Below are 23104 nucleotides of genomic sequence, written 5' to 3'. Positions count from 1 at the left end.
GACTCATAGTGACCCTGCACAAGGTTTTTGAGGCTGTAAATCTATACGGGAGCAGAAAGCCTCATCTTTCTCCTGTGGAACAGCTGGTAGTTTCGAACTGCTAACCTTACGGTTTGCAGCCCGATTTGTAACCACTACGCTATCAGAGCTCCTTACTACACTACTAGGAGGTTGTATTTTGTGTTGTTAAGTGCTTTTGAGTCAGCTATGACTTGCAGCAACCCTGATTAGGGTTTCCAAGGAGCAGATGGTGGGCTTGAATGTTAACCTTGTGGTTAGTAGTCTAGTGCTTATACTACAGCGGTACACCAGGACTCCATTCTAGTTTTAGTACACTTGAATTTGTGGCTTGAGATTCACATCTAGTATAGTAGTTAAAAGATACTTTATATTGTATGTATATGTATAGCTATTTAAAAAAAAAGATATAACCTGAATATTTTTATTAAATCAATTATGAAAAATCTGTAATAAAAAACTCCTTTCCAACTATTTTAAAGGTTGTTTATGAGATATCTTAATGAGATAAAAGATGTTCAAAGTATTCTGTACTATACTAGTTTTAAGTATTACAGGAAGTATGTTCTAATTTTGAAAGAAAAATATACCTAAACATCAAGAATATATTGGTAGAATAAATACTATATGGTTGATTTTAATTTCCCTTTTTAATTTAAAAAATAATTCTAAATCCTCTACAATTAACAGGAATTCCTTTTCTATGAAGAGCAATACAATAAAATGTGATTTGTTTATACTTTGCCCAGAATATAGTAGAAAAATGTTCTTATGGGAAAAGGCTGGGAGAGAAGACCCCTCACTGCTATAGACTGGAATAGTCATTTCTTCACCTGTCAAAAATGTTGCTAAACACAAAAACAGAAGCTGGAGAAATACCAAAAAATAAAAATTTGAAATTAAAATTTAGAAAAACTAAATAGGCTTAATTTGTGATAGAAAAAGGTAATAATCTTAAACTTTCTAGGTGCCTAGTGTCCCAAACTGAAAACTAATGAGGAAAGGAAGCTGTCTAGAACTGTGAAATATAAAAAGGCAATGGAAATTCTGGTTTATGAACCTGAAACATTTTCAAAATAAGACAGTGGGTTGTGTTACTTAAAAAACTCCAACATGTAGGTTATAGAAAGTCAGAATGGATGAACATTTATTGGACTAGGAAGATATGTGGAGTATCTTCTGGTAAAAATAAGGATAAAGAATTCTGATTTGATAAAAAAAAAATTACATAAAAATATTTTCACTGGTCTACCTTTGGGGAAAAAGTAGTTAAGTAGAAGCAAAATGTATTCTAAGATGCCAAAAACTACAAATAAGGTAGCAAACTGTGGTATAGGGAATTATTAACATGTCTCTTCTAATCTTGGTGGTGGTCATGTGCTGCTGAGTTGGTTCCAACTCAAATCTTCATCCTCATCTTTCTTTCTAGGAGAACTTGGTAGATTAGAACTGCTGATCTACGGTTAGTAGCCCAGTCTGTAATTCACTACACTACCACAGCTCCTCTTCTAGCCTTAGCCTTTGAATTCCCGTCAAATGACTCTTCGGTGAAGATACTGATGAAGGTGGGAGAAGATACTGATAGGATGACAGAATACAGTGGTGCATGCAGAGTTTACTGTAACTGTAAAAACTTGAAACCCTAGCATGGGGCTAAGGGATAAAATGAGCCAACTCAAAAGTAAGACTGGGGGATCTTACTACCATCAGAGAAGAGCCAGGAGTGGAGCACATCCTTCAGATCCTGAAATCCTTGGGCACTGACCCACGGACAGAAATCTGTGACACTGGGGAAGTCGCAGAGATGCAGCAGCAGCAGCAGAACCAAGAACCAGAGAGAGTGGTGGGCTTAGCAGCCCACAGAGCAAGTACAGCTGTGTGACTTTGGGCAGGAGGCTTGCTTGCAGAGTAGAGTGCCTCCAGGTACTTATGTGGGGGAGCTAGGTTTGGTGACCCACGGAGCTAGAACTGAGTGCCTTCAGGCTGAGGTTTATGGTGGAGTGTTGTGTTCTGTGGGCATCTACCAGCAGCCCTAAAAGACCTTTGTGCCATTGACCAGATACAGAGGCCTGCTTGTGGGTACAGATGAGGAGAGGCTGTCCTAACTGGAACAACTGTGCCCTGAGAATTTCTGACTCTGATTTGGGATCTGTTAATTTCCCTAATAACCCCCAGAGTTGTGAGTATGGTGTCTGAGTTCTGTGTGGTCCCTGCAATGAATTATATCGAACCCCAGCTGAGTGGAGTGCTGTGGGAGGGGTGGTTGGTGTCACCTTTTTGCACACATTTTATTTGAACTGTGTCACATATTAGAAGCATTTGAATTTTTCCTGTGCTTTTCTCTGTTTCGTAACAAACACGATAATCAAAAGAGACCATTTTAAATTATGCATCATTACTTAGCACTTAAAAATATCCTAGTGTCTCTTGACAATTCCATGTAACATTAATGAAAATTGTCCTGGGGGGGGGGAGTAAATTCCATTGCATCTATATCCTGCATACTATAACTTCACATTTCAAATTCCACGGAGATACCCTGTATTATATTTGCTCTGATCAAACTGCTTTAGTTTCAGCTCTTCCTTTGAAAATGAAAATAAACCTGGGCATCACCTTGGTGTAAAACATTAACTCCCCATATTCCCATGGTGCTCTATTCCATCTCTTACAGGTGTACTCACCCTTGGGAGTGTCACTGAGTTTATTTCTCTGAAGAATGAGCACCTTTAGCAACAAAAGGCCATTTCTGCTCTTGCGGCGCTTCACCCATGAGGGTTTAAGGCTTGGCAGGTCCAGTGAAATGAAGTGGATGGCATTATTGCTGGGATTTAGTATTTCCAAACCACCTAAGTATGCAAGAGTGCTTACAGTTATTTTTGGTAGGCGATTGTTACTGAGCTCCAGATAATTTATTTTCCATTCTTCTTTGTTCATGGATGACTGAGAGAGACTACTGAAGCAATTGAAACTTACATCCATGAGGACTGATGTCTGTGATGTGTCTACATGCTTTCTAGTGAAGGAACGGTTTATCAGAAGATAGTCATTCCAGTGGCATACAGAACTGAATGAAATACCGCTTTTCTTTGATGTGTTTGCCATGGTTCCAGCAACATAAAGACCTATCACCATGGTAATGACTCTGAAAGAGCAGTTTTCCATAATGCCTAGAAAAAAAAGAAAACAAATGAGCTTATTCAAAATAACTTATATAAAAACCAACAGCCAGGAAGAAGCAGATCATTTTCAATTTAAGATGCTAGAAACTTATCTAGCCTCAATTGCCAATTTAAGTGGGTTATTTGGCATTTTGGGAAATCACTGCATGAAAATGCAGCCACCAAGATGGCATACAGTTATATATATGGCACATCTTCAAGAAAGGGCTCCCATAACTTTTCAGGAAATACGTATTTACTTAGGTTTCCCTTCTGTTTTTCCAATATTGCGCACCCTGCCATCGACTTTGGAATGAAACATTACCAAGATTAAAGAATTTTCTGCTTCCTTGCTGATCATTAGTACCAGCCAAAGTCTACTGTAATTATCTACAACACTGTAATCAGCTTTGTGGTTTATTGCAGGAATGAGATAACATTGTTATACTGAACTGTGAATTTCCCCTTTCCATATGAGTATAAAGTTCAACTCAAGAGAGATTCTTGCTTCTTCTTCTTCTTTTTTTTTAACTACCATAAGAATGACAAGCATTGTTTTGTGGCTTTTGTTACTTTTCAAATAATTTTCATTTGAAAATCATTTTACTGGAAGCAAAGAGCCCTTAAAATATTTATTGATGAAAATCAAAGACTACAACTTTTAGTATGCATTGCACCTCAGTCTAAAGAAAAAAATTCTCACAATTGGACAAATAAATGTCGTGATAAAAGGAGTAAAGATTAAAGTTGTCAAAGGCTTCATTTTGCTTGGATGAAGCAAATCAACACAATCAGCACTCTTGAAGCAACAGTCCAGAAACCAAAAGACATATTGTATTAGGCAAATCTGCTGCAAAAGACCTTCTTAAGGTGTTAGATAACAAAGATGTTACTGTGAGCACTAAGGTATGTGTGAACCATGGTATTTTCATTCGACTCATATGCATGTGAATGTTGGACAATAAATAAGGAAGACAGTAGAAGAATCAACGCATTTGAATGGTAGTGTTGGCAAAGAATATTGAAAGTACCAGAAGAACAAATAAACAAGTCTGCTTTGGAAGAGGTAAGTACAATCACAGAATGCTCCTTAGAAGCCAGGATGGCAGAACTTTGCCTTTTACCCTTTGAGCAAGCTGTCAAGAGACATCAGCTCCTGGAGAAGGACATCATGCTTAGTAAAGTGGAGGGTCAGTGAAAAGGAGGAAGACCTTTAAAAGATGGATAAATACAGCGGCAGTAACAGTGGCCTTAAACTTAACAATTGTGAGGCTGGCGAAGGATCGAGCACGGTTTTGTCCTGTTGGAACTGACTCAAGGGTACCACCACTCCCACCCCCACCACCAATACAACATAAATAAATAGATTATAAAGAGACTCATCTGCATCCGAGTCAGAGAGATGTAATAAGATTCAGAAACATCAAGAATCTTGTCCACAATAAAATTCTTAAGAAGCAATTGAAAGTTTTAAAGTAAGTGCCCTTAAATGAAAATTACAGAATGCATATTCAAAAAACTATTTGGAAGGTGATATGTTTTTATTAAACTAAACTTCATTTTAAAAGCCGAGTGTACACAAATATTCTCATTATTCGGTATGGAATGTTTGTTTACAGCAAATCATTCCTTCTTTTCAGTTCTAGTGGCAGGCTTCCTAGTTCTCATTACAGCCTGAAATACTGGAATGGTTTAGCTGATCTTGCTGCCTCTCCCTCTTCACTTTGCGTCTTAATCCATTCTGTTGTTAAATGCTGTTGAGTCAGTTCCAACTCTTAGTGATCTGGTATAGAGTTTCTGAGGAGTGGCTGGTTGAGTTTGAAACCTTGTGGTTCAAAGTCCAGTGCTGATTCTACAGCACCACATCAGGAGTCCTACTCCATTCTAGATGATCCCAAAGGATCATTTTCCCAAAACATGGTTTTCCTCATTCGAAAACCACAAAGGAGTCCTTATCACCTGTAGTCAAAATTCCTTAAATTGACATGCAAGACTTTGCATTATCTGGCTAACCTTATTTTTTTGGATATGCATGTGTGGAGCAACTATTTGTGTAAAGAAACTATACATGTTTCTCTTGCTAGATGAATGTCAAGCTTAAATGAATGTCTCTCTCCAATCCAAATCCTATATATCTTTCATGGTCCATCTCAAATCCTGTGACCGCAAGATCTTTTTACCTGTTTTACTGTCTGTTTTGTCTGTGGGAATCTATTACTATTGATTGAATCAATGGGTGCTTGTTAGTAGCATTATTTAACAAAAAATTAATACTGTTCAGCATTGCTGCTTGCTTTGTGTCTGTTTTGAAATCCCAGTAAGACTATAAGCTCTTCCATGCTTTATATTTTTAATGGTCTGCAACCTGTCAGTGGGCTTTGCTTGTCTGAATGAATACATGGGTGAATCAAGTGTACCAGGTAACTTTTTAACTTTTTGTCTCTTACAAGGTCAATTCTCCCATAATTTGAAAGGCATCTAAATTCAGGTATGGATATGAACTGCAAAGGTGCCCTACAACATGGTTTATTTTATAGTGTACCTCTCATGTAATACTAGAAATTGAATTCATCTGCATAGTCAGAAAGGTATATTTTCCATATTAAAAGTTGTAATCATTATATATACCATTGTACACCAAGCTAATATACCATTGTACACCAAGCTAATATAACATCAACAACAAAGAATGCAGTCCCATTCATAGGCACATTACATTCCAGTATTGAAGAGGAAGATAAAGTTGAAAACTGTTTATTAAGGGGCCACAAATGAAAAATCTTCACTGATCATGTTTTTTAACTTGAGGGGATTTATATGTTAGCTAATAGATTTGAGTCCACTACAAAGAATCCTATGTCTTAAAGTAAAAGTTATTAATATGTAAAAAAAAAATGATAGATACAAACATATATAACAACTAAAAACCCATTCCCATTGAGTTGATTCTGACTTACAGAGACCCTGTATAGGATTTCCGAGGCCGTAATTCTTTACAGGAGCAGAAAGTCTCGTCTTTCTCCCATGGAGTGGCTGGTGGGTTTGACCTGCCAACCTTGTAGTTAGCAGTCTAGTGCTAATCCTACAGCATCATTGGGTCTCCTTACAAAATATATGAGATAAGAAATCACTGACAAACTCCAGAAAAAATCCTTTAGGAAACTGGAACTAATTAGGTAAAATGTAAATCCTTGGTAGCCTCAAGAGTTCCGTAGGGGTTGCACTGCTAACGGCAAGGCCAGCAGCTTGGATCGCCTAGCTGCTTCTCAGGAGAAAGATGAGGCTTTCTGCTTCTGTAAAGATTGACACTCTCAGAAACCCCATACAGGCTTGTTATGAGTCAGTATTGACTCCACAGCACAGGTTGAAATAGGAGAAAGTAATTATAAATATTGGGTGTTTGTATATCAGAGACTGAGTTGGGAAAGCCAATAAACAAAAGCAAACTAGAAAGTACGAAGGCAATGAAAAGTTCATTCTTAGGGAAAAGAAAAGAAAAAATGGAGTTGACAAAACAATTAGAAGAAAAGCAAAAGACAGGATTTTTGGTTATGAAACTCACCAGCTGCTCCTCCCAAATCCTATATAGGGTCCCTGTGAGTCAGAACTGACTCAGCACTTAACAACAAAGACGTAGAAAAAACACATAACATTGTTTCAATGACATACCTTAAGATCTTTAGGTAGTTTTCATAGGTCTGTATCTGGTTCCTTAGGTGGAGATTAGACCTGAGTGTGTGAGGCTCCACCCATCCTCCCCCACTGCCTGTCCTGTGGCAGACCTTCACCCTTTCACTGCCAGAAGCTGGTGTCCACAGTGACAATGTGTACCACCCTCGGACACTGGACAGCGGCCTTCTGCAATGGACGGGGGGTGGGGACTATCTCACCTAGGACTGTATAACTTTCCAACTTCTAGGGGTCTCAGAAAGTTTGTGGAAAACTTCCATTATCCCTTCATTCTATTTTCCCATGAATTTTCTGAAGCCCCCTCATATAAGCACCATTGATAGTCCCTTCTCAAATCATATTGGAATTCATTAGGTTTGTATGATCAAGCTGAAGCCTGTTAACCCATTAAAGAATGAACAGCATACAATTGACAGAATCTTTATTTTAATCAAAGGTCACTAACAGTTGTGACTGAAACTCAGGTTAGTGATCTGAAACGGACTTACAGGATTATTTTTGTACAGCACAGTTTATGATCTTCCCCCTCGACCGCAACACTTTTTTTTTTTTTAAAGAGTAGGAAAATGATCAGCTTTTCAGTGGGCATTCTCACCCTCTTTAAAACCAAACTTTAGGCAGAACTTTTACATCATCACAATCATCATTACGATTTTTTTGTCATCACAACCATTACACAGATTTTGCTTCTTAATAGTGCAAAGAGAATACAAATGCATCTCAACATTGAAGACCATAAACAAGCAATTCCCACACTGTGTGGCTGTGTTATTTCTCCTGGCTTCTCCTCAGGCTGTTTGCAAACCAGCATGCATTTCTTTCATTTGTCCCCCTTGTCACTGCAGCCCGTTTCTGAAATATTCTATCAACAGGCCCGTCTCTGCCCGTCCTGGGATCCTGTCTCCATCATCCACCTCCTTCAAGTTGGCTGCTTGTCCTGTCAGTGGTCACTGAAGGGGTCGACATCCAGCAGGAAGAGCCAAAGTTAGGGGTTCAGTTTACAGAAAAGTACCATCTTGTGGCAAGAAAGAGCAACTGAAGTGTTACTGTCAAAATCAGTCACAGGTAAAATGGACCATTTGCTCTTGTTCAATGTATTTTCGTGGACTTCATTTCAGTGAAAAGGCTAGGACAGTCCGTTAAGTGTTCTAAAATGCTGTCCTGGTTCCCTTAATCCTCAGGTTTATGAGAGCATCAGAATATCCTCACACGTCCAAAGTATTCAATGGAAATGTATCAAAAACCCAAGTATATGTCAAAGAGGAGTAAAAGTAGGTTACTTCATGAATTATATTCAATAAACAAGGAATACTTTCTAGTATAGTATTCTGTAGTTTTTCTAAGAAAAAAAAATTACAGGGCTTTAAGAAGAAATCTCAGTACAGACAAGTTATGAATGTATCAATTAAAACTATATTTACTGAATAGCTAAAGGAAAATTCCAATGGACTGGTTCTGAGTATCATTCAGATGCTGGATGATATTGCATATATTCTGGTGGGCTCTGAATATCCTTACAGGTTAGAAATACTTACAGGTTAGAAATCTCACCTTTTTTTCTTTTTTTCATTTAAAAGCTACACTCTTACTGTGAGGTGGGAAATCAATCCTATTTCAGTACAATTTAATGACTTTTCAAAAATCTTTAAGGTACTTGGTTTTTCTATCAAAGAGAACTGTAATATGGAATACCATTAGATTTTTACATTTTCTTATCTACAGAGTTCAAAGTGACCATAACAAAATATTGCAATATACCCATTCCTCGGTTACCAACACGGTTAGGTTCCAAAGACCAGGTTGTTATGTGAAAACTGGAGATATGCAAAAATGGAGGATGACCATATTAGTTCACAATGGAAGATAACATCCTTATGTAACTTCAAAGCTAGATCATTACATAATAGTCACATGACATCATTACATAACCACCAAACCACTGAGAATCACGGCCTAGCCAAGTTGACATACAACCTGAACCGTCACAGCCAGGGTTACTCTTGCCTTAAACCTCGGCATTCATTACTGCTGGATGTATATTGTTAATGCACAAAATAGTCAGTAGATTTTCTACTACAGTTGTAAATGTGAGATGTAAGCTAATGAGACTATTCATATGTGAGGAGTAGTAGGTGTACCTGAATGCCTTTCATAGCAGACTACTGGGTCCCTGTCTTGATGTGTGTGTATGTGTGTGTGTGTGTGTATTAATAATAAATACCAGTTCCTTTCAAATAAAATATGAAATACATTAAAAATCAACTGGGTTGTTGTTAAGTGCCATCAAATTAGTTTCTATTCATAGCGACGCTGTATAGGGTTTCTGAGGAGCAACTGGTGAATTTGAACCGTAGACTCTGAGGTCCAGTGCTTATCCTGCAGTGAAATGCCAGGTGGAGGGTTGTAAATAATTACAATGGGACGGGGATATTAGGAGCAAAGATCAATTTGTGTACTTGAAAATTACTTGTACAAGTATTATCTCCTACATTAACACCTTTCTTTCCCCAGTGCTTCCCTACTGTCATCCAGGAATGGCACATACTGAAAAGTCTCCTGTTTGTACGGGTAATGGACCAAGCACACCAGGCCTTTCCTGGCCAGCAGGACTTACCTGGGACCTACGGTCTCCCCACTTCCCAGTGTGGTACTCCAAGGGCTGAGGTTACCAATATCTTGGCATACCTATTACCTGTTCAGGTACTCTAATATGCCAAAATCCATCAGTTGGGAAATTGAGGTAACCCATAATGAGGCCAATTTGACCTCTCTGTAACATTTTGGAGTTGGCTGAAAAGAAGATTAAATCTGACAGCGTCTGATCATTCTGTGCCTTTTAACTTGAGTAAGCACACTTGTTTTGATTTTCTCCTATCTGCTAGTTTTAATTTGTTTTTGTTCATCTTTCTAGAGCTTGAAATAATTAAAAATTCAGTGCAGATAGTGAAAAGAACAAGCTATTTGAAAATCAGATACCCTAAATTTGAATCTCGTCTAGATTCCAATCCCAACTTTGCCAAGTAACTTCTTCGATCCTCAGTTTCCTAATGGATAAAGCTGAGACAATAATTCATAGAATGAGAGATACTAAACATGCACTGCCTAGGACAATGCCCAGGGTGTATAAGATGTTCAACCGAGTTACTATTATTTCAAAGTGAAAGCTGAGGTTGTGTTTTAATGTCTACCACATTATGAACACTTAATAGGACTTCAAGTAAACAATTGATTATAGAATATTTTCTTCCTAGTGCAAAACTAAGGAACCAATTTCTTACTATCTTACAAATGTGAACTCTGTCATGACTTTACTTGTGTGTAAGAGAATATGGCTCATATATGCACTGAGAATCTGTTTTTCCTCTTAGAAGTCCAAAGACAACATGTAACACTTACTGACAGTGTACCTTTTAAACACCTTAAGTGGAACTATTAGAGCTCCCAAGAGCTTACTTATAGTGCGTCTAAACAGTCGCTCAGCCCTTTATCCTTGAGACAAGGAACAGTAGAATTTAAAAACATCTCTTTAAATGATGAATTTTCTATATTTTGTACTCACTTCTCATAATTATTTTACCAAAAACCCACTACCATCAAGTCGATTCTGACTTATAGCGGCTCTAAAGGACAGAAAGGAACTGCCCCATAGGGTTTTCAAGGCTGAAATCTTTTAGGAAGCAGATTGCCACATCTTTCTCCTCAAGAGTGGCTGGTGGGTTCGAACTGCTGACCTACCACTGCAACTTAATAAAATGTATTCAAATTTAAGCTCTGAGGCTGTGTTAAATATGGAGATTACACAATGAATACAGTTGTGGTCAGCAGATAAAATAATTACAATGAATTATCACAACCTGAAAAAACAACAACAACAACAATGATTTGCATGCATCCTCAAAAAAAAAAAAAAAAAAGTTGAGTCATGATATGAACATATTCATGACCTCTGGGGTTCTTCTAATGAGTGTTTCCACACGGGTTGTCTGAGATTTGGCAGCCCATGTTCTGGCCTGTCACTTGTACTTTGAAGAGAGTTCCGTCAGCGCACATGCAGAGCTTGTAGCGTACCCAGTCGCTGTTACTGAACTGGTCTCCAGAGGAGGAGCTGGGCAGGCGAGTTGTGCTGACCATCACAGTTCCATTTAGAATGATGCTATTTTCCTATTAGGAGGATAATAATATGATTTATTTACCTCCAAAAGTAGGATAGAATAATGGTTAATAAACAAAAGTTGACAAGTTTGGGAAAGTTAAGGAGAAAATACAGCAGTAAGAAAGAGCAAAGACAAAACCAACTTTAAGATTCAAATAGTGAACCTCTTAGCTCATTTAGTTCATTATGTATGTCAACAAACTGGCCCCACACTTGATTTCTCAATGACTAAAATTCCATCAAACTCCTCAGTGCATAATAAAACTCCTAAGTGTATAATAACAGTGACTTCAATAAAGTCTCAGATATTTTCATTTGTTAACTCCTAACACATCGATATACAAAATTACTGATTAATAAGCTGGTGTGCGCTGTGGATCAGCACATGACTGCGAACCACAAGACCATCAGTTCAAACCTACCAGCTGCTCCTTGGAAACCCTATGCAGGGTTGCTGAGAGTTGGAAACAACTTGATGGCACTTAACAACAATAACAAAGCTGATGATCATAAGAAAAAAATATTTGCTTTTCTCCTTGAAATAATAAGTTAGAATTTTTCATGTTTTTGTTGCCCTACTATAAATGAAAAATTCAAACCATATCATTTTGAAGACCAGGCACCCATAGGAAACTTCCTGGAAGTGCTCTTCTTCAAGCCCGTAGCTCCAAGAACATTCTTGTAGTTCAGGTCCACAAATCTTTCTTTTTGGAGACTTCTGGTATAACACTGTAGGATAAGCACTTGACCGCTAATCACAAGGTAAGTAGCTCAAACCCACCAGTCACTCTCTGGAAACCCTATACAGGGTCGCTATGAGTCAGAACTGACTTGGCAAAGCTTAACAACAACAAATCTCTCTCTGGTCCAATCTGCGACCAGTCATGTTAATGGCACAGGGCCAATAGGCTTTCTTTTGGTTGGACATAGAGTCACCATGAATTGGGGACTGCCCTGACATCAGATACAAAAATGAAACCCCTCTCTCGCTCCTTTCCTCTCATTCTGCTTACGTTCATTCAACAAATAATCATCAAGTAGGAGAACCAATACATCTGACTTACGGTGCTAGTAAAGAATACTGCAAATACCATGGGCTGCCGGAAGAACAAACAAGTCTGTCTAGGCACAAGTGCAGCCAGAATGCGCTTCAGAAGCTAGGATGGTGAGACTTTATGTCTTGTACTTTGGACAAGTTATCAGGAGGGACCAGTCCCTGCAGAAGGACATCATACTTGGAAAAGTGGAGGGTCAGTAAAAAAGCGGGGGACCTCCAACGAGACGGACTGGAACAGTGGCAGCAACAATGGGCTCCAATATAACAATTGCACAGGACCAGGCAGTGTTTGCTCTGTTGTACATAGGGTTGCTGTTGTTATTAAGTGCCGTTCACTCATTTCCGACTCATAGCGACCCTGTATAGGGTTTCCAAGGAGCAGCTGGTGGGTTTGAACTGCTGATCCTGTATCATCATACCAGGAGCCCATAGGGTCGTTCTGAGTTGGAAATGACAGCACCTAACAAGGTGCTGGGGACAGAGCAGTAGATAAAACAGGCAAAATTCCATGTTGAGAAAGCTGACATTTAATGGGGTAGTGGGCAGAGAAGAAAGTAATGACTAAGACACATAGCACAGACAATGTGATAAACGCTATGAGGAAAAATCAAGCAGGGTCAGTGGTGAGTGTGTGCAGATGAGGGCTCTGGCTTATGTAGGGTGGCCAGGAAAGGCCTTCTGATTAGACAACACTCACAGCGACCTGGATGAAGTGGGTGTAAGTCATGTGACTGGGAAGACGCTCCAGGCAGATAAAACAGGAGAGATGAAGCACCCAAATGAAGACCTGCTTGGAACATTTGGAAGATGAGTGCAGCAGTGTCAGCAGCAGCAGGTTTAGGTGACGGGGACATTGGTAGGAGATGAGTCAGAGAAAGGACTTTGGAATTTATACCAAGCAAAATGGGAAGCCAGTTTGAGTAGACAAGTGCCATTATCTGGAGGCTGTGTGGAGAACTGAACAGGGGTGACAAATGAAAGCAGGGAGTCCAGGTGATAGGCTGTTCCAACTGGCCAGGCAGGAAATGACGGTGGTTGGTTTACACTGTGGAGGTGGAGGTGGTGGTGGAGGTGGAGGTGGTGAGAAGCAAGCAGACTGAATCATGTGAAGGGAGAGTTAGCAGGCTTTGCAGATGTACTGATGGCATTACTCTGATTGGAGACTTGTGATATCTATTGGCTAGCTGAGGGGAGATGGTTAGCAGGCAGTTGGGAATATAAACCTTATATGCAGAAGAGATGCCTGAGCAGGGCTTACTCTGGGAGCCATAACCTGATTGTTGTTCTTGTGCAGTGCCGTTGAGTCAGTTCAGACTCATAGCGACCCTATATACGGTTTCCAAGGAACAGCTGATGAACTTGAACTACCGACCTTGTGGTTCAAACTGGCCTTGCAGTCTGGCGCATTAACCAGCAGTGCCACACAAGGACTCCATAATCTGATAGATGGTATTTAAAACAATGAGAGAAAATTGGTTATAAGAAAATCAAAACAGCTAACTGATTCTGTAGTGGGTGTTGTTGTTAAGTGTTATCGAGTCAGTCCTGATTCACAGTAACCCTTTATAGGGTTTGAAACTCTGACCTTGCAGTTAGTTAGTGGTATACTGCTTATCCTACATTGCTACACCAGGACTCCTATGTAGCGGTTGTTGTTTTGTTGTTGTTAAGTGCTATTGAGTCAGTTCCAAATCATTGAAACCCTGTATAGGGTTTCTGAGAAGCAGCTGGTGAGTCTGAACCCATACCATACCAGGACTCCAATATGTATCTGGAGCATAAATCTAGGGAGACAAATTTTCAAATTTTGTTCCTATGCTGCCATCTTGTGGTTATTTAATTTACTCGCTTCAAATGATCTCTTAAAGCAGTTTATTTTTAAAAGCTGCTCAGAAACCCTGTACAGGGTTGCTATGAGTTGGAATTGACTTAAAGGCACCTAACAACAATGTTGTTGTTGTTATGTGCCGTGGAGTCGGTTCCAACTCATAGCAACCCTGTACAGGGTTTCTGAGGTTGTAAATCTTTACAGGAGCAAAAAGTCTCATCTTTCTCCTGCGGAACAGCTGGTAGTTTCGAACTGCTGACCTTTCGGTTCGCAGCCAGATTCGTAACCACTACGCTACCAGAGCTCCAGCTAACAACAACAATAACAGTAACTAATTAACTTACATACTTTAAAATTAGCCACTGACATTAACTGGATTATAAAACAAATGATCTTTTCAATGTTGGAAGTTCAGTGCTGAAGAAACTGACATTTATGTGTGCATGTGTATTTAAACCCTATCCAGGACTCCTGCTGTGGCGCTGTAGGATCAGCACTGGACTGTGAATCACATGGCCGGTGGTTCAAACCCATCAGCTGCTTCTCGGAAACCCTGCACAGGGTCACTAGGAGTTGGAACCTATTCAGCGGCACTTCGTACCAACAAGAGGGTCACTACGAGTCTGAACCAACCTGATAGCACACAGCAACAACATTTGCTATGTTAACAGCAAGGTGGAAAAGGGGCAAGAATTATTAGTCCAACATTTTCAAGTGGAAAAATCAAAAGTTTCTGTAACTTGCTAATGGTCTCTGCTCCTTTGACTTCCTGGTGCCAAGGGCAATACCCACTGTGGCCATTCTGCACTGCTAACTACTTGACTCTCAGAACGACTCCCAAACACAGCACATGTAAAATGTAGCCTGCAAGAATCACACTTGATGCTTCTCTTTATTACTGAGATGGGAATATGTGCTTTCAGAGAAAAGCTGTTTATGAAAATGAAGGAATTACTTCATTTTTATAGTTTATTGTTCTAAAAATGATGGAATTACATTTTTGTAAAAAGGATTAAGAACTACTTATTAGCCCTTAGGTTTAAGTTCACTTTTGTTGTTTAATGCCTGGTAAGACGAATTTGAAGGACCCTGGCAACATAGTAGGTTATGCGTTGGGCTGTTGACTGTAAGGTCAGCAGTTCAAATCCACCAGCCACTCCATGGGAGAAAGATTTTCTGTTCCTGTAAAGTTTTACAGCCTTGGAAGCCCTCTATTGGGTTGCTATGAGTAGGAACTGACTTGATGGCATATAACCACCACCACCACCACAGCAAAACTGGTGGCACAGTTGCCACGATGCTTGGCTGCCAAGTTGGTGGTCTGAACCCACAAGCTGCTTCTCCAGAGAAAGATGCAACAGTCAGCTCTGTAAAGATTTACAACCTTGGAAACTCTATGAGGCAGTATTACTCTGTCCTAGCGTACTGGTTACGAATCGGGCTGCGAGCCGCAAGGTCAGCAGTTCGAAACTACCAGCGGTTCCGCAGGAGAAAGATGAGGCTTTCTGCTCCTGTAAAGATTTATAGCCTCGGAAACCCTGTAGAGGGTCTCTATGAGTTAGAACCGGCTCCACGGCACACAGACACCACATAGGATTACTAGGAGGTGGAATCAATTTGACAAAGGTGGAGTTTGGATTATTAAGACAAATGTAATGAGCTTTAGTTCAGGGCACAGAGCACTGTTAGTTGCTGCTGAGTTGATTCTGTGTTACAGAGTGAAGCTGCTCCAGGGAGTTTTCTAGGCTGTAATCTTAGGGAAGCAGATCACCAGGCCTGTTTAAGTGCAAATCCTTTGCACCACATGTGCCCAGACTATATTTTGAATAATTATACTTTGATAAGAATTGTAAACAGATAAAAATTTGGGGGTACTTACCGAGTCCTGGTATGGCATGTAGGATAAACACTTGACTGCAAGGTAGGTTTGAACTGCAAGGTAGGTTTGAACCGCAAAGCTGGAGGTTCAAACTCATCAGCCATGCTTCATAAACCCTATACAGGGTCACTATGAGTCGGCACCGACTCAGAGACACTTAACTACAACAACGAAGCATCTTTATATGAACTATTGTTATTGTTGTTGTTATGTGCCATGGAGTTGGTTCTGACTCATAGCGACCTGTAAACCTTTACGGGAGCAGAAAACTTCATCTTTGTCCCACGGAACAGCTGGTAGTTTTGAACTCCTGTTAGCAGCCTGATTCGTAACCACTACACTACCAGAGCTCCTTGTACGAACTATGAAAACCATTAAATACAATCTCTGAAGCAACAATAAAATTGTAACTTCTCAACAGCTAAAATAAAGACAAAATGTTGTTCCTTTATAATTAACCACAGAAACATATATATATTACAAATTTGCGAATTGTTTGTTTCATGTCACTGGATATCAAGTTCAAGAAAGCATATAAAAAAGGTTTCAATTAAAAACAAAAACGAAAACTTCAGGGCATAGTTTCTTAACTCTGTTCTTCTGGAATTCTGTTTTAAATGGATTTTTTTTTCATTTTAAAATGATACAAGTGATCATTACAGGAAAAACTGAAAAATATAAGTGAGCAGAAATAAAAATAAAATTGACCTGTTCTTCTGTTCTCCATAGCTAATTAGTGGTGATATCTGGTATACTCCTCAATGTTTCAATAAATATACTATGTCTTGATAATACAAACAAGATATTTCACAATTTGTTTCATAATTTTCCTTTTCTTAACAATTTATTATAAGCTTCTTTCTATATAAAAATTTGAAATGCAACTAGACCATTATTGAAGTAACAGCATGTTACTGTATTGTACTCATTTATTCATATATGTAAGTATTAGCATACAAAATTAAATAAACTTACATACTAAATTATCTTAAACTCTTAATACATATATACTCACAGCCTTTAGTTCCATGTTACCACCCATATGAAATTCAATGGTTTTGCCCATAATGAATACGCCTTCATTTCCACGGACTATAGCACGTCCATCAACTTTTATATTTAAATCACTAGTAGCATTACTTGTAATCTGAAATATTAAAAAAAAAAAAAAGTGCTGAAAATGTGTTTATAGTAACACGAGAATTATTATCAGAGATAAAGAAATGAGTTTCAACAATGAGTTATGAGAGGCAAGTGTTTCTTGTTTACATTTTATATAAGGGGGTTTCTAAAAGTTTATGGAAAAATAGAATGGAAAGACAATGGAATTTTTCCATGAACTTTTTGAAGCCCCATCAGAAATGTGGAAATGGAAACAGGCAGATGGTTTGGTAACGTTCACATAACCTAGACAGAGCTAGAACTAATCTTTTCCATTGGTCCAATATACGACTTCAGACAATTCTCTAACAATATTCTCAAAAAAGTCATAAAAACAGATCATACCCTTTCAGTAGATGCTTTTTGAACATTCAGACTTTTCACTCCACTTGGCAAATGAAATTCATGCGTTTCATAGTCTGTGCTGAATAAAATATTTTGAGTCCTTGGGTCGAAGAACTGCATACCAATGTCACTAGTAATGGAAGTTTTGTTCTTTTCTACACTGAGCTTCGTTGTCCCTTGCTGAAAAACAATCTTCAGAGAAACACTTCATCATGAATATGATTTAAAAAAAAAAACTGCAACAAAAACTTATGAAGAACATTATAAACATTCTACAACAATTGCTGTTGTTGTTGTTATGTGCCGTGGAGTCGGTTCCGACTCATAGCGACCCTGCACAGGGTTTCCGAGGCTGTTAATCTTTACGGGAGCAGAACGCCTCATCTTTCTCCTGCGGAACCGCTGGTAGTTTCGAACTGCTGACCTTATGGTTCGCAGCCCGATTCGTAACCACTACAAATAGGCAAATTCAAATGCAGTCCTGAGCCACCACATAATGTCTGTTTTGGTAAGGTCCAACCATATAAACACCCCTGTTCCTAAATGCCTATGTTGTTGTTAAGTGCCATCGAGTCAATTCTGACCCATAGCAACCCTGTATAGGGTTTCCAAGGAACAACTGGTGAGCCTGAACTGCCAACCTTGTGATTCAAACGACTTTGAGGTCTGGCGCATTAACCCACAGCGCCACATTATAAAGCCTATTCAATTAAAAATTTTAAGTACATACAGTGGTTCAAAATAACAAATGGGTGCGACTTGGTGACATGAATCATCAGACATTACTATTAAGTTTTATTATGTTAAAGATGTTTTAGTATATCTAGAAGTATTTCTTTAATGTTTTTATGCATAGAAAGGTATACAATACACTCATATACTAAGACAAACATTTGACTGACGTTTGTTAAGCACCTAACTACTCCAGTTTAAGTACACATTTGATTTAAAGAAAGACTTAAGAATGTAAAGTTCATTCGTTATCCAGGAACTATCTGTATATAATATGGTGGTCAGATAATATCCAAATCATTTAACAGCCTATTTCCTAGAATGTATGGTGGACACTAAGTCACACATGACTGTCCTTTTAAAAGGATGGGTCCTCTCTCCATTCTCTAGGGATAAGAGTTTCTTAAAAAGGAGGCTTAAATAGTAATTTGAAGCCCTGGTGTGGCACTGTAGAATAAGCACTAGATCACAAGGTCAGTGTGAATCACAAGGTTGGCAGTTCCAACTCACTAGCCACTTCTCAGAAACCCTGTACACAGTCACTATGAGTAGGAACTGACTGGACAGCACTTACCAACAACAACATATAGTTATTTGTTTATATTGCTCTGCAGAAGTACCTGGGTCATAGGACATATGCCCAAGGTCTAAAATGAGCAGCAAATAATAATACGTCCTTGAGCTTCTATTTAGGAGAAACCTATGTTATAGCGGACACTTGAGCATGGCCTGCCACTGACTGCACTGGCCTACTGTCTACAAGTCTTTCAGAAAGCACAGGATATTCTGCTTCGGATGGGATGGTATGCAGTGGGCTGCTAACTAAAAGGTCAGCAAACGTACCACCGCTCTGTGGGAGACAAGGGAGAATTGGCTTCCTCCTCGGAAACCCTATGGAATAGCTCTGCTCCAGTGAGTTTTCAGTGGGTAGTTGTTGTTGTTGTTGTTATGGAGTCGGTTCCGACTCATAGCGACCCTGTACACTCATGGGGTGGCCACGAGTGGGAGTCGACTGGAGGCAAATGAGTTTTAGAAGAAAAGTGGGAATAGTAAATGGTGTGTTTTTACACAAATTACACTTGTCGTAGAAAATGCTATTGGGAGCAAAATCCAGACAATTAAGAGAGAATCTAATTTAAGTAGATGATTAGCCCAATTATACTATCAAATGTATTTATGAATTTTCTTTAAAGGAAAATATCCATTTCCTAAAACCAACTCTGTATTTCTAAATATTTCCAAATTAAACTAACTCAGAAGAGTTAGTTTTTAGAATTCTCTTACGGATAAAAATAAATACCTTGATCTGACAGAGAATTTTCCTCTCATATGTCTCTCCCATTTAGATTCTATTTTACAGACTGTGGGAACTTACAGGCTGATTGTTACCAGTGATGATCAAATTTTCATTTCGTCTTCCTCCTACTGTGCTCTTATAAAGAGGATGTATGATTCCCATGTCAGACACTTGCTTGAATCGGAGCAGACCACTTTCATGGAACTCCATACTGTCACAGCCATTGGGCCCAATGCGAATCACGGCCCAGATAACAAGTGTGATCTAAAACAGAACGAAAGCCCACCATGAAGAGGTAGCATCAATCAGAAGGACTAAAGATGTCCTACAATGCTTCATCATCACCGTGGACATACTGATTGGGTTTCTACGTATAAACACGCCCATTTTTATTGTTATCAAAGTATTACATGCAAACAGCTAAAAGCCAAAACAGAAGTCCCTTATTTCTTTTATCCCCTCACATTTCAACAACTGTTATGACCATGTAAGTATTGCCCACTGTTAAACCAAATATTTTTCTACGATTACAGTTCCTTTCTTGTTTCATAGAGTTTAATATTTTTCTTTTGATTGTTTTTTCATTGCTTAGTTTCTTGAAAAATCTGACTAGATCTTTTCAGACCCTCCAACTTTTCTGTAAAGCATTTTACCAAGCAAACCCTCACAAGTAATATCTTAATTCTGTATTTCTCCCTCCGGAAATCTTTCTGGAACCCTTAACTCCCTGCTCCAATCTAAACTGGTTACGCTCTGATCTTCAACCCAGCAGCAATCATGGGTGTTCCCTTCACTTTCAGTTGGAACTTCCTTTTGTCTCTGTCCTGTGCTAGAGACCCAGTGTCCTCGATCCTTGTCTTCAACTTTCTTGGTTTAGTGTCTTCTTAGGGTAGATAGAACTCAGGGAAAAGTAGGTTTATTTTCATAGTGTGCGTGAGTAAAACAGTCTTTATAATTTTTCACATTTAATTGATAGTTTGGCTTGCTATCTGCATTTCTAGATTTCTTGAAAGAGTTTTTCTTTATCTGTTCGTCTTCCTTCTCTCTTTCTCTCTCTCTACACACACACACAATGTACAAATCCTCATAACTGGGCCAATAAATAACATCAAGATAAATGGAGGAAAGACTGAAGTTTTGCTTGTATCCACAATTAACTCATTGTGGATTTTGCTTGGATCAAAGACGTCATTTTGCTTGGATCCACTATTAACTCATGGAAGTGGCAATCAAGAAATCAAGACACGTATTTCATTAGGTAAATCAGCACAAGACCTCTTTAAAATGTTAAAGAGCAAAGATATTAGTTTGAGGACTAGGGTGCGCCTGACCCAAGCCATGGTATTTTCAATAGCCTCATATGCATGTGAAAGTTTGACAATGAATAAGGAAGACCATAGAAGACTTGATGCATTATTATTATAGTGTTGGAGAAGATTATTGAAAGTGTCATGGACTGCCAGGAACACTACTCCATAGAAGCCAGAATGACAAGACTTTGTCTCTCATATCTCAGACACGTTATTAGGAGGGATCAATACCAGAAAGAGGATATCATGCTCGGTAAAACGGAGAGTCGGTGAAAAAGAGGAAGACCCCAAAGAAATGGATTGGCACAGTGCTAGGAGCAATGGATTTAAGCTAACAACGATTGTGGGGATGGTGCAGGACCAGGCAGTGTTTCATTCTATTGTACATAGTGTTGCTATGAATTGGAGCTAACTGGAGGGCACCTGACAACAACAATGTATGAATGCATGCATATTGTGTTGTTACTAGGTGCCACTCAGTTGGTCCCAACTCACAGCCACCCTATGCACAACAGAATGAATTCTACTTGGCCCTGTACGATCCTCACAATCATCATGCTTGAGTCCATTGTTAAGCCACTGTGTCAATCCTTCTCATTGGGAGTCTTCCTCTTTCAATGATCCTCTATCAAATATAATATTCTTTTCCAGGAACTGGTCCCTCCTGATAACATGTCCAAAGTACATGAGAAGAAGTCTCAGCATCCTCACTTCTAAGGAACATTCTGGCTGTACTTCTTCCAAGACAGATTTGTTTGTTCTTCTGGTAATCCATGGTACTTTCAATATTTTTCATGAACAACACAATTCAAATGCATCAATTCTTCTCTTCCTTATTCATTGCCCAATTTTCACATGCGTATTGTTGTTGCTGTTAAGTGCCATCCAGTTGGTTCAGACTTACAGTGATCCTGTATAAGGTTTCCAAGGAGTGGTTGGTGGTTATCCTACAATACCACACCAGGATTGAAAATACCATGGCCTAGGTCAGGCTCACTTTAGTGCTCAGAGTGACATCTTTGTTCTTTAACAAACTTATCTGTCCAATGCAATGTGATTTTCTGGCTGCTGCTTTCATGAGCATTGATTATGGATCCAAATAAAACAAAATCCTTGACGATTCAAACTTTTCTGTATCATGATGCTGTTCATTGGTCAGTTGTCAGGATTTCTGTTTTCTTTACCTGCTGTTGTAATCTATAGTGAAGGCTGTATTGCTTGATCTTCCTCCAAGTCCTCTTCACTTTCATCAAAGTTTTGTCATTTGCATATTGCAGGTGTTAATGAATCTTTCTCTCATCCTGAGGCTGTGTTCTTTTTCACATAGTATAGCTCTTGAATTCTATATTCATCATACAAAACTGTGGCGCACACCTTTCCTGATTTTGAACCGTTCAGTATCCCCTTGTTTGGTCTATGTACAGGTTCCATTAAGCACAATTAATTCCCATTCTTTGCAATGCTATCCATAGTTTGTTTTGATCTACAGTCAAATGTCTTTGCATAGTCAATAAAACACAAGTAAACCTCTTTCTGGTATTCTCTGCATTCAATCAAAATTCATCTGGTGTTAGCAATGATATCCATAGTTACACGTCCTCTTTTGAATCTGGTTTAAATTTCTGACAGCTCCCTGTCTATGTACTTGCTACAAGTGTTTTTGAATTATTTTCAACAAAATTTTATTTGCATGTGACATTACTGATACTGTTTGATACTTTCCACATTCTGTTAGGTTGCCTTTCTTTGGAATGGGCAAAAATGTGGATCTATTCTAGATGCTTGGTCAGATAGCTATCTTCCAAATTTCTTGGCATAGACTAGTAAGTGCTTCCAGTTTGTTGAAACATTTCTATTGGTAGTCCATCAATTCATGGAACCTTGTTTTTCACTAATGACTTCAGTACAGATTGAACTTCTTCCTTCAGTACCATGGTTGGGTTAAAAGTTAACCAATTATTTTTGGTACAATGATTATATATTCCTTCTATCTTCTTCTTCTTCTTCTTTTTTTTTTTTTCCATGATTATGGGGTTTACTAGAGAAGCTAACAGGATCAGAAATGTTCATGATACAATCCTTTGTTCAGAACAATCTCTTCTCTACCATTCCCACAGACAGGCCTCTTTCTGATTCTTGGCTCTTTGGTCTGACCTCTGTCCTGCTCACGCAATGTTACAAAGGGCTTTTAGTACTGCAGCTACAGGCTCAAAGAGCACTACACTCTGCCACGAGCTTTAGTCTGATGATGTTTGGCTCTAGCTCCATGGATCAGTAAACCTAGCCTCCCCAATCTGGTGTCTAATGGTACCCTACTCTATATGCGAGCCTCTTGCCTACAAGATCTTTACTTGTTCCATGGGACTGGAAGCCCACCTCACACTTTCATCTTCTTGTGATGCTTTCTCCATTGTTCATTTTGCCCAAGGAATCCTTCAATATTGCAATCGAAAGCTTAGATTTTTTTCTTTAG

At 38.9% G+C, this 23104-nt stretch overlaps 2 protein-coding genes across 2 annotated transcripts in view; both read right to left on the bottom strand.

The window, feature by feature from the left end:
• The window catches only part of LRRC66 (leucine rich repeat containing 66), a 33637-nt gene extending 30454 nt beyond the window's left edge, over window positions 1-3183 (bottom strand). Inside the window, exon 1 of the mRNA XM_006872686.1 lies at window positions 2703-3183. Coding sequence (XP_006872748.1) covers window positions 2703-3183 — 481 coding nt within the window. The remainder of the gene's footprint in view (window positions 1-2702) is intronic.
• Window positions 3184-10610: 7427 nt separating this feature from the next.
• Window positions 10611-23104, bottom strand: part of SGCB (sarcoglycan, beta (43kDa dystrophin-associated glycoprotein)) — a 22065-nt gene continuing 9571 nt past the window's right edge. Inside the window, exons 3-6 of the mRNA XM_006872663.1 lie at window positions 19400-19585; window positions 17293-17484; window positions 16802-16933; window positions 10611-11030 (exon numbers count right to left, since the gene is read on the bottom strand). Coding sequence (XP_006872725.1) covers window positions 10827-11030; window positions 16802-16933; window positions 17293-17484; window positions 19400-19585 — 714 coding nt within the window. The 3' untranslated portion in view covers window positions 10611-10826. The remainder of the gene's footprint in view (window positions 11031-16801; window positions 16934-17292; window positions 17485-19399; window positions 19586-23104) is intronic.

This window comes from Chrysochloris asiatica, unplaced genomic scaffold (assembly GCF_000296735.1).
Source record: "Chrysochloris asiatica unplaced genomic scaffold, ChrAsi1.0 scaffold00209, whole genome shotgun sequence".
In the NCBI taxonomy this organism is placed as follows: Eukaryota; Metazoa; Chordata; class Mammalia; order Afrosoricida; family Chrysochloridae; genus Chrysochloris; species Chrysochloris asiatica.
The sequence above is the reverse complement of the archived record's forward strand: the minus strand, read 5'-3'. Positions and strand labels throughout refer to the sequence as shown.